Source organism: Nelusetta ayraudi, unplaced genomic scaffold, assembly GCF_046127955.1.
Source record: "Nelusetta ayraudi isolate G7.1 ecotype Tasmania unplaced genomic scaffold, CSIRO-AGI_Nayr_v1 ptg000018l, whole genome shotgun sequence".
NCBI classification, from domain to species: domain Eukaryota; kingdom Metazoa; phylum Chordata; class Actinopteri; order Tetraodontiformes; family Monacanthidae; genus Nelusetta; species Nelusetta ayraudi.
The window spans coordinates 2,461,875-2,472,711 of NW_027466068.1; the positions used below are offsets into that span (position 1 = coordinate 2,461,875).

The window sequence follows — 10,837 nt, forward strand, 5'->3', positions numbered from 1 at the left end:
GTTACCGTTGACAAAGGTATGTCGTTTAAAACGTGAAGTCGTCAGAAATCCGACATTAATGAATGTAGCACAGTGTCCCCCGCCCTTCTGGCCCAACAACCATTCACAATGCAACGCACCCCTTCCGGCCTGTCCGACGCCCTGCCCCCTGCGCCATAAGGGGGCGGGGCTTGGGCATGAGGTAATCGGGTAAACAGTAAAAATGGCGACGTCGGTAGCGGGAGAGGGGCAACCCGAAGTAAACGGCATTACCTACGAGCCCCTCGCGAAAAAGCTGACCGACCTGCCGACCGAGTTACTCGAACACATCCTGTGCTTCCCCGTCCTCCAGGACGTCGACATTTGTAATGTTTCCTGTTGCTGCAAGCGGCTCCACGACGTCTGCCACGGAAGGGGGAAGGTCTGGGGACACCAGTACAAAATCAGGTGCTGTGATCTTTTAACGTGTCATTTCGTCGGGCGGCTGCTTCGTCGGCGCTGCCCGGAGGGGGCAAACTACACAAGTGTCACTTGCTAGCGCATCGAGCTTTATACGCCAATCAACGCAAACGAGGCTCCGTCCACAGTGAATGTCAGCCGATGACATTTCGCTGATGCGCCAGGATTTATCCCACACGCCGGGGGCATCCGCGAGCCTTTCGTTAAAATAATATCTGCACGCAGCCAAAATGTTACAGCTCACTCTATATGTATTCTTTCTTCCAGTTCAATGAAATGACCAGACATGACCTTGAACATTTAGCCATGCCTGTTAACTGACAGATGAGTGTCCCCGTTTCCTGCTAAAACCCCACTGCGACCTGTCAGTGTTTGGGCTGGCTGCCCTCCATCGTAACGCAGCTTTGTCTGCGTTCATCTCCCCGTAGCCTTTTTACTGTACAGTTCACTCATTGTGTTGACAAATAAATTCTGCAAAACATCATCATTTTTCCTTGACTCGCTGGCAAATGATGCCCTAGTGGTTTAGAAACACCTTGCTTATCCCTGCCTCTGCACAATTTGACTGTCTTCTGCACATCCGCATTGGTTGTTTGTTGTACGTGGATTGATTTGAGTGTTGTTGTTTTTTTTGTCACAACTATATAGTTTTGTTTTTGTGTTGTTTTTATATACTGTTTCGGTCCTGCAACAGTGTGGTATCCCAATTTGGGATCAGTAAAGTACACATATCTATCTCTCCCTCTATCAACGTGTTCTGCACCTGCTTCAACAGATGGCCCAAACTGCAGAGGTTCTACCGTCAGAACGAGTGCTGTGACTGGCTCAGAGAATACAGAACGCGCCACAGAGTCGGCATACAGATTCGGCGGACGGTGGACTCCATCTCCAAGAGATTCTTCACAGAGGTGGTGAGTCACCCAAAATCGTGCACTGGTTTGACGTCTCATCGATCGGGTTTTCGCCGTCGCGGCTGACGCAGTCAAACGGCTGCGGTTTTGCGCGACGCTTCATTTCGAGTCTTGTCTGTGTGAGTCCCACGCTAACCCGTGCGTCTGTCCCACAGCCGTGCATTGGCCAGGTGTTGGGAGACAGCTTTGCAGAGATCGAGTCGCTCGGGATGCCCGAACACTTCTGTGAGGACGAGCTGCTCTTCATACTGAACACCGACAAGAGGTGACGTCCGCGCCGTCCCTCTCTGACGAGTGGCCCCGCAGCCCGTCGCTCGACTGTCTAACGTCTGAGTTTTCTACCCCTCCTGTACCAGGAAAAGCTTGACCCTGAAGTACTATGCAAAGAAAATCCTTTACTTCCTGAGGCAGCAGAACATCCTGAAGAGTCTGAAGTCGTTCCTGCTGAGGCCTGCGGAGCAGCAGTCGGCTTTGGAAGGTGCGCTGACCGTTTGGCAAACGGCTGATGCCGCACTGCACCCGGCTTTGCTTAGACGACAGTTTAGCAGTTGATTTTTTTTTTTTTTTAACAGTTTTTCCTAAGAGAATTGACTTTACCAGTGTTTTCTAAGAGTAAACGTGACTGTGCTGTCAGTGAATCATGCTGAACCCAGGCGGGTTCATTTTTCAAATATTTTGCTTGCTGCACTTTCTTGAAATCATCCCGTTGGAATGTCACCGAGGAACATTCTTCGCTGGTGTCGTCCTTCACGACTGCCTCATTGACCGCCTTGTTTTTGCACTATTCCAAATTTGTGACGGCCACAGAACCGTCACCGTCGGCACGAGGCTGAAGCAGGATTTGAACGTCTTCTGTCTCTGCAGGTGCGGTTCTGGTGGATCAGTACTGCAACCCGCTGTCTGACGTGTCGCTGAGCAGCGTCTCAGGCCAGCTGGATGAGATTGTGGAGAAAGTGAGGAGGATGCTGAGCATAAAGAACCCTTCGCACCCCAGCCTGCGCGTCACTCAAGGTGCGTTTGAAAAAGCTTTCAGGAACTCCTGATGTCGGTCCGGCGGTGGACTGAGTGAGCGTCCAGAAACCGCTGATCGACTGGGATTTTCAATGTGCAGAGACAACTTGATGATGTCGTGACTCTTTGGATTGTTGAGGAATTTAGCAACGTGTTCAGCACCGTTTTGACCGGTCAAAAGTTTGGACACGAGCTTTTGGCTTTGTTTTTCATGGCCGCTGTCTGTGTCTTGTGATGCAGGTGAGTGCTTCACTGTGGAGGACCTGGAGCTCCAGAGGCAGGTGGTTTACTCGTTGAACTCAGTCTTGTACGAGCAGCTCCAGTACAAAGGCAACGAGTTTGACTACTACAACCCGCTCAACTCTTACATCCACCAGGTAGTTGATGATTCATTTCACTATTATTCAGATTTTTTCCGAAGTCATGTCTACATCTTCTTACCAGTTTGAGTTTTGAAACTGATGAAGGCTTCCTGTTGTGCGTGCAGGTGCTACAACGCCGCACGGGTATTCCAATTAGCCTCTCCGTCCTCTACATGACGCTGGCGCGGAGGCTGGGCGTCCAGCTGGAGCCTGTCAACTTTCCCAATCACTTCCTGTTACGATGGTGCCAAAAAGTGACGCGGTGCGGTTCAATGTTTTCCTTTGAAATTCCCTCTGGATTTTGAATAGTGTCAAGCTGTCATTCACAAGTTTTTTTTTTCTCCCCTTGGCCGGAGCAAATTTACCAACAAGTTGTTTTTTTTTTTTTGTTGTTGTTGTTTCCTTCCTGCAGGAGTGAGGACATCTACGACTTTGTCTACATCGATGCCTTCGGCAAAGGCAAACAGCTGACAGCCAAGGAGTGCGAGTACTTGATCGGTCACCAGGTGACGGCCGATTACTACAGTGCTATCAACACCACAGAGGTGCTGCTCAGAATGGTGGGAAACCTACTCAACATCGGGAAGAGAGGGTGAGTGCACCCGAGCAACTGGTTATGTCTTATTGTTTTTTCAAACAGCCCAGTGTGTAATATTTTACACACTGGGCTTCATAGGAGGCGTCCCAGGAAGTGGGCGTAGTCCCACTGAGACTGGCGCTGCAGATTTGAATGGCGCAGTGGACCATAGTGGATGTTCTGACTGACTGTGTGTTCCCTGTCAGGGAGGGCAATGAGAAATCCTACCAGCTGCTGAGAGACTCCCTGGACCTCTACCTCACCATCAACCCCGACAATGTGCAATACCTGCTGCTGCAGGCTCGCCTCTACTTCCACTTGGGCATCTGGCCGGAGAAGGTCGGGATGCGCACAAACCTTTTTTTTGCCGTCAAACGGACTCCTGACTCCTTTGGCGCGTCGCTCAGCCGCTCGTGTTTTGTCCTCGGGCCGCAGGTTCTGGACATCCTGCAGCACATTCAGGCGTTGGACCCCTCCCAGCACGGGGCCGTGGGCTACCTGGTCCAGCACACGCTGGAACACATCCAGCACAAGAAGCACCCGGCTACACCCGAGGAGAAGAGGCGCAGCGCTCCGGAGCACCTGGAGGTCCAGTACGCGGTCGGTCTCATCATGAAACACAAGAGGTGCGTTTGCATTTTTTGGCCCGTAGTGTTGAATTCACTTGAACAGTGTTATCACACCGTTGGTGCAGCTTCTTTTTTTTTTTTTGTTCATTCATGGTGAAACACTGTTCCTGTGAAGTCCAGTATGAAAGTGAGACGCCCGTTGAGACCTGTTGATCGTTCTTTTCATCTCGCTTGATGCCTTCAGGTCAGGATATAACTGCGTGATCTACGGCTGGGACCCAAAGTGCACCATGAGCCTGGAGTGGATCACCACCATGAGAGTCAACCAGCTGCCCAACGGGCCCAACCAACCTTTCTACAACGTCCTGGTGCAGGACGGAACCTGCCGCTATGCCGCACAGGGTACGGATCACAGACACACCTCGATGGTTGTGGAGGAAGCATGATTTTTTTTGGGGGGGGGTGGGGGGGTGCAAACAATAATAATCTAAAAGCAATAAAACTTTGTAGACATCACTATAAAACAACATCAAACATTAATTGAAAGAAGTTATTGCAGCATTACATTCATTATTACACTCCTACAGTATATACGTCCATTCCCCACTCACAATTTTAAATAATATGCTTGAAACACAGACTGGTCTGAGGCCTTGTTTGTGTGTCTGCATTAAAAACAACTTTTCTATGGCCTTTATTTGAAGCCTAGTTGTCAGCGCTCATCTTCTGATGGGGCTTTACATCAGCCGGTCCATCCCTCGTCATCTGATTCCTTCCTTGTCGTTCGTCTCAATCCAAACCAATTATTTCAATGTCACCCCAACCTTTCAATCTGCGTTTGCACCTCAGAGAACCTGGAGCCGCACTCAGCCCCGCTGGAGATCGGGCACCCAGAGGTGGGGCGCTACTTCTCAGAGTTCGCCGACACCCACTACGCCGCCAACGAGGAACTGCAGGCTCGATACCCGGAGGACACGGAGGAAACTCTGCGGGCCGTGCAGGAGCTTTACCACATACTGAGCGAGGGCTCAGCCGCCCAGGACCAGGCTCCCGCCACAGACCAAAGCAGCCAACAGGCTTTGCCAATGTAGCGAAGAAGCTGCGTCCTGCACCGGATCAACCAATCACTGGTCACACAGCTCACAGTTCCCCTTTCGCAGCTGCTTTAGCCCAGCACACAAGTTGCAGAGAGACGCTTGTACAAATTAGTCAGAGTATCGTGTTTTTTGACGCCAGCCAGGGTCTGAAGGAAGTATTTACAAATGTGGTTCTAAACCAATCTCTCTCTTCTTTTTTTTTTACATCGAATTGGATGTTTGGACAAAAAATATGGAATAATGTATGCACATATTTAAATACCGCAATGTATTTGTTGTGAAAACTAAGTCAAGCTATGGCACAGTTTGATTATGTTTTAGTGGTCATCCAGGTTGCAGGGTCTTCTTAGCTGCTGAGGTTAGGAACATTTTGCAAAGCATAGATTTTTGTTTTTAAATTTGATTTTAAGCAGAGGAGCAGAGTCGAGATGGGGGTTCAGATGCTGTAAATGTCTGTCTAAAAATAAGCAATGATCCTTCACCCTCCCCCGACACAAACACGCACACAAACAAACACGCAGGCACACACAAAGTAGAACTCATCCTAGAACTCCACCCCATGGATCCAGTGCCACAGGAAAGACTTTTTGAAAACTGACTTTTAAAGTCCATCATACTCAAGCATCATGCACTTAATACAACTGTCAAATTCCCAGATCATCTTCTTTATTTCTCCTATTCCAGGTATGAACTTGTAGAAGGTCGTGGCCCAGGTGCCGTGATGCTACTATTAAAAAATAAACAAGTTTGAGCTTTGAGGAAAAAAAAACTCAACAAAACAGTCAAATCGCTTGCTGGCTTTCTTTTTTGTTTGTTTTTTTTTCTTGCCCCGACAATTTCAATTTCAGTCTGAACCCAAAAACTCCAACCAGTTTGTCCCCTCCCCTCTGATCCCTGACATCCACATGACTTCCAGACAACCGCTGCTCATTTTTCTCTGCTTTGGAGCAATATTTGTAAAAACCCAAAATACGTCCAAAAAAAAAATTAAAAAATCTGACAACTTTATTTGAAAAAGGTAAAAAAGCAAAAATCATCAAACTAAAATAAGAAATGAGATTAACAGTCAGTGTCAAGTTCAAGGCTACATGATGAATATTTCAGAAAGCAAGTGCAATACAAAGCAAATTAAACAGCGTCGTGACAAATAACTGTGGGAACAAGGTGAAGAATTAAGAGCAAATTTCTCATCGTGAACTGCACACGTACAAACTCAAAACATTTGGTATTTAGTACAGAGGCGCGCGACTCGGGATGCACCAGCAGCAGGAAGTGGAACTACTTCAGGTGAGCGTCGGCGCCTCTTTCCTTCCACCCAGGCTTGCTGGTGTGCGTCTGCCGCCACCTCTCTCTGGTCCAGCGCCCTTTGTTCTGCACCACCTCGTGCAGCAGGTCCACGAAGACGTACTCGTTTCCGGACAGCAGCGTCTCGTCGTTTGGCGTGACGCCTCTCTTCTCCGCCGCGGTGGCTTCGTTTCTCCGCGCCGACTTGTCGGCTTTCGGAGCTCGCGCGAACCCTCTGGCGGTGGGGTTCGGCGTCTCGCTGCTCGCCTGCCCGGCGCTCGCGAGGCCCCGGCGTGTCTCCTCCTTCTCCGGCGTCACGTCAGCGAGACCGGAGGCGCCCTCGTCTGGTGGTTTTGGGACGTGAGAGCGCGTCACATCCGGCTCTGCATCGCTTACTTCCCCCTCATCTTCTCTTGGAGCGACTCCACCGCCCTCTTTCTCCTCCAGGCGGCGCCCGGAACTTTGCGCTTTCGCCACCTCAACGGTGACCTCTGGTGGCCAGACGTCCAAGACGTCGCCGCCCTCTTCCTCCTGCACCCGTTTGCGTCTCGCCCGCCACTCCGCCGCGGCCGGAGGCCAGGTGGAGATCCTCCTCATCACTTTCTCCACCGTTGCTCTTTGACCTCGACCGCCTGCGGGCTGCTCGTCGGCGTCGCCCGGGTTCATGCCGATGCTCAGATAAGGCAACGTGTCGTCGGTGATTCCAGCACTCTCAGAGCCTTTATGCAGATCTCCGATGTCCAGAGTTGCCTCATCGGGGATGTCGTTTTCATTTTCCATCTCAATTTCAACACCATCCTGAGTTTCCCTGCCCTCTTCCCGCTTGCCCTGCTTTTCTGTCGCTCTTGGCTGAGCGTCAGTTTGCACAGTCGCCGATTCGTTCACCGCTGCTGCACCAAAAGGAGATGTACAGAGAGCGGCATGAGCCGACTTGACTGTCCGGACTCCCGCGAAGGATCTCCAGCCCACCTCCGAGTCCCACGGCTCCTTTTCTCCCTCTGACTGCTGAGCGGGACTCGGTATGCTGCCATCTGCCGTCGACTCTCTCTCGCTGTCTGTTGGCCTCCCGGGCGCCACAGTTTTCTTGTTGCGTTTCCTCCAAAACAGGAGCCACAGGACACACGCCAGCAGCAGGAGGAAGCACAGGAACACTGCACAGGAGCAGGACAAGGAAATAAGGACTGCGATGAGACTGTGGATCAGAATTTCTTTTAAGAGCGCTCAGAATTCCGCAGATGAAATGAGGAAAACACACCTAGTACAGCAACGACTGTGTAGATTGGGTTTGTACTGACCAGCACCAGTTGCGATGTTGCACAGGTTTCTAGAGGGGAACAACAAAAGCACATTAACACACCATAAAAGGTGGCAGTTGTCTCAATCACTATGTGGACTTTCCACATGTTTGCGAGAGGCATAGTCGAGATATCAGTCTTTAGTAGCGATGCCACAAATGTTGAGAAGGGTGAAAAAGATTAAACTTTCTCATTCTGATTTAAAATATGAAGAAAAAAAAAACACTTCATTAAAAGAGGGAGAGAGAGAAGAGCGTGGTATACCACCAATGTTTCCGGTGTGAGTTGTCAGTGTGTGAGTGGTCAGGTCAGAGGGTCCAGCGCTGACAGAGGTTTCTATCTGCGATGATGCAGATGATGTCAAAGAAACAGCTGCAGGAAAGACGTAAAAAAAAAAAAGGAAAAAAAAATAATAAATTGCTGCTACAGCCTCCTGCAGCATTTAAATCTCAATGTAAATTTTGGGCGTAATTTATGTTGCTCTGGCGCCATCTGCAGCTGAAAAATGGAACTTCAGGTTGGCAGTTTTAGGCCCGCAAGATAAGGTTGAATTTCTTAGATGGACTTGCTTTGATGATTTGGGTTAGTGATTTGGGTTTGGGTTTGGGGTTCCTCATGTGCTTAGAAGCCCCAAATTTGGCGTGGGTGCATCTTGTGGGATCGCGATGAACCTGCAAGTGGCCCCATGTCTCTAGGACAAAGTTGACCTTTCACCCCATAGACTTGCATTCTGCCCTGCTGCCCCCCACGGAAAACGCTCAATCCAACTGAGGAACCCCGAAACCCTAACCCTAATTTCAAAGCCCTAAGCCTAAGCAAGTGGTCCCATGTCTCTAGGACAAAGTTGACCTTTCACCCCATAGACTTGCATGGCATTAGGGGTTACGGCTGAAATTACGGGTCAGGGTTATGGGTGGGATTTTAGTCCTGACATCAAACCAGCTGTTTAATAGAAAAAATCTGTGGATAAATAGTCACATGAGGCCCCACTTTGAGGCTGCGATAAATATTGAATATTTGAGACCTTCAGTGGTTTGAAAACAGAAAGACCATTCTACCAGAGAAGTGTGGGACCGTCGTGGCGACACCGCCGGGTCGACTGGTGGTGGCTGGTTGTGTTGCCGACGTGGGCGGAGTGGGCGGAGTGGACGTCGTGCACACGGACACATTCCACACAGGCAGGCCGCGGAGAGAGGCAGGACTCCCACAGGTCACCTCCTCCTCCCTGTCCAGACGCGACTGATTCCGCAGGTCTGAGAAGAGAAGCAGCCAAATGGAGCTCTCTGAATCACACAACGCCTTTGTTTGCAGTGAGACAAACCTTTGGCTAGTGCAGTAGTTCCCAAGACATGGTCTTGAGACCATTTTTTAAGGGTCTCGGTTTCGTATTAGATTGGGAGGCATTTTTTACTCGGTCTTGTCACGGTCTCGGACAGGACCGACTCAGGATTTTTGATGGAGACTGGTCAAGACTCAGCCAACAGCTACAATGACATGATAATAACGGAAAATAATCCAGCTGCTGCCGTTTTACGTTCCATTTGTGACACCCAGAGAGTTAATTTATTTGTTAATTTTATGAAGCAAAGCTGTTTTTTCTAAAAATTATTCAAGCAGCAAAATGTTAAAGAAAATGATTACTTGCTGTTCCATTTAGAAGCAAACTTGAATTTTAAAAAAAAAGATACTGGTAATTTTGTCTGTTTTGTTGTTATTTTTCTTTCATATATAGAGTCTTGGTCTCGAACCCCAAATGGCTTGGTCTTGACTCGATCTCAATACTCTCTGGTCTTGACAATGTCTTGGTCTCGGTTGGTGCGGTCTTGACTACGACACTACCTTTGAGAAAGTCGACAAACTGCTCAGCGTCGCAGGAGCAGTTCCAGGGGTTCCCACCCAGTCGGATCCTGGTGGATGTGAGAGAGCTGAAGACCTGAGGTGACACCCGGGTCATCCTGTTCCCGGACAGGTCCAGCTCAGAAAGGACGTCCAGGGAGCTGAAGGAACCCGCCCGGATCTCCCGGATCCTGTTCCGGCTCAGGTTTAGCGTCCTGAGGGAGCTGAACCCCGACGACATGGATGGCGTCACGGCTTCGATCTGGTTTCCAACCAGGTCCAGCTCAACCAGAGTGTTGGGCCGAGCGAACCAGCTAGAGCTGATGGCCGTGAGAAGGTTCTGGTTCAGGCTGAGATTCTTGAGGTTCTGGAGAGAACGGAGAGCTCCGTCGGCGACCGCGGTGACACCAGCGCCTTCCATCCTGAGCCTGCTTATAGAGCGGAGGTTGTCACTGCTCAGCATCGTGGCGTTGATCTGGCCAACATCACGCAGTGACAACATCAGCAAGGTGGAAAAACCAGGCGGAAAAGCTACGGGGGGGGGGGGGGGGGGGTATTCATGTTATTAAATGATCTCGTGTTAATGTTTTCTCATTTTGACAAAGTTTAGTCTTCATCCCAAAAGTCACTGTCATGATTAGATATCCAGGGTGGGGAGGTGCAGGGGTGCATTTCTTCCAAAAGTCAATTAGCTTTTTTTTTTTTCATTATTATATGCATTATTGAATGGATTTTTTAAAAAGAAAAAAAAAGTTTAAAAAAAGTAATTTGAGCGAGCTTCTCTTTCTAATAATCAATATTTTTTTTTTAATGAGCAACACTGTTACGATACAAGTTATTGGTCCTTGTCCTCATCATGGATTTAAAAAAAAAAAAAAATCAACCAAATACATCCGTAATTCCATAATTTGTATTACACATTATACAGTCAAATGATGACTCCTTACCTGTTGGTATGCTGGAGCAGAGCAGAAGCTGCCCTTCTTCTGCACAACACCGACTCAGAGGCATATTGAGCAGCAACAAGACAAAGGCAACAAAAACTGTGGAGGAAAATCAATTTTTATAAAAACATGCCGCATCATTTCCTTCATCAGTGTTTTGCCAAGTTACGAGCTTACTGTTCATGGTGTCCCGTCAGACTCAGGAGCAACAGTTTACCGAAAGCTACGCGTCAACCCGCAGCAGCAGGTGTGAAGAAAAATCAGCGTTACCATGCCTGCACTTCACCATGGTTTTAGTTTTGGTGGCGTTGAGACGCGCCGTTCCAGGTGATCGGCAGTGTGTGAGGCACCGGGTGAGGCCTGAAGATGATTCACCAGCTCCGAGTGCACACACGCGGCTCCCCAAGAAGATTCAGATTCTCCACGATTGAGTTTAATTTGTGTGACAAAAAAAAAAAAAATTCTGTGAAAATGCTCGAAACTTTCCAAACTTAAAAAAAAAAAAAAAACAAC

General features: G+C 49.0%; 2 protein-coding genes across 6 annotated transcripts; one reads left to right on the forward strand and one right to left on the reverse strand.

The window, feature by feature from the left end:
• Window positions 1-158: 158 nt before the first annotated feature.
• Window positions 159-5,752, forward strand: fbxo21 (F-box protein 21). Of its 3 annotated transcripts, XM_076025737.1 has the most exons (12): window positions 165-426; window positions 1,214-1,349; window positions 1,505-1,614; window positions 1,706-1,827; window positions 2,214-2,360; window positions 2,601-2,737; window positions 2,848-2,984; window positions 3,135-3,314; window positions 3,506-3,638; window positions 3,735-3,925; window positions 4,113-4,270; window positions 4,718-5,752. In XM_076025737.1, the coding sequence occupies exons 1-12, from the start codon at window positions 203-205 to the stop codon at window positions 4,957-4,959; spliced, it is 1,917 nt and encodes a 638-aa protein (XP_075881852.1). In that variant the 5' UTR covers window positions 165-202; the 3' UTR covers window positions 4,960-5,752. The 3 variants fall into 3 exon arrangements, with proteins under 3 accessions (XP_075881851.1, XP_075881850.1, XP_075881852.1); XM_076025736.1 differs by having other exon boundaries at window positions 159-426; window positions 2,848-2,966; window positions 3,506-3,925; XM_076025735.1 differs by having other exon boundaries at window positions 161-426; window positions 3,506-3,925.
• A 315-nt stretch (window positions 5,753-6,067) lies between these two features.
• LOC142887844 (uncharacterized) lies at window positions 6,068-10,787 on the reverse strand. 3 transcript variants are annotated; one of them, XM_076025734.1, is made up of 7 exons: window positions 10,502-10,787; window positions 10,328-10,423; window positions 9,384-9,855; window positions 8,603-8,797; window positions 7,809-7,916; window positions 7,505-7,573; window positions 6,068-7,400 (listed from the first exon to the last, which is right to left on the reverse strand). In XM_076025734.1, exons 3-7 carry the CDS (start codon window positions 9,841-9,843, stop codon window positions 6,244-6,246), a joined length of 1,989 nt encoding a protein of 662 aa, XP_075881849.1. In that variant the 5' UTR covers window positions 9,844-9,855; window positions 10,328-10,423; window positions 10,502-10,787; the 3' UTR covers window positions 6,068-6,243. The 3 variants fall into 3 exon arrangements, with proteins under 3 accessions (XP_075881849.1, XP_075881846.1, XP_075881847.1); XM_076025731.1 differs by having other exon boundaries at window positions 9,384-9,911; XM_076025732.1 differs by having other exon boundaries at window positions 10,328-10,787.
• Window positions 10,788-10,837: the final 50 nt, after the last annotated feature.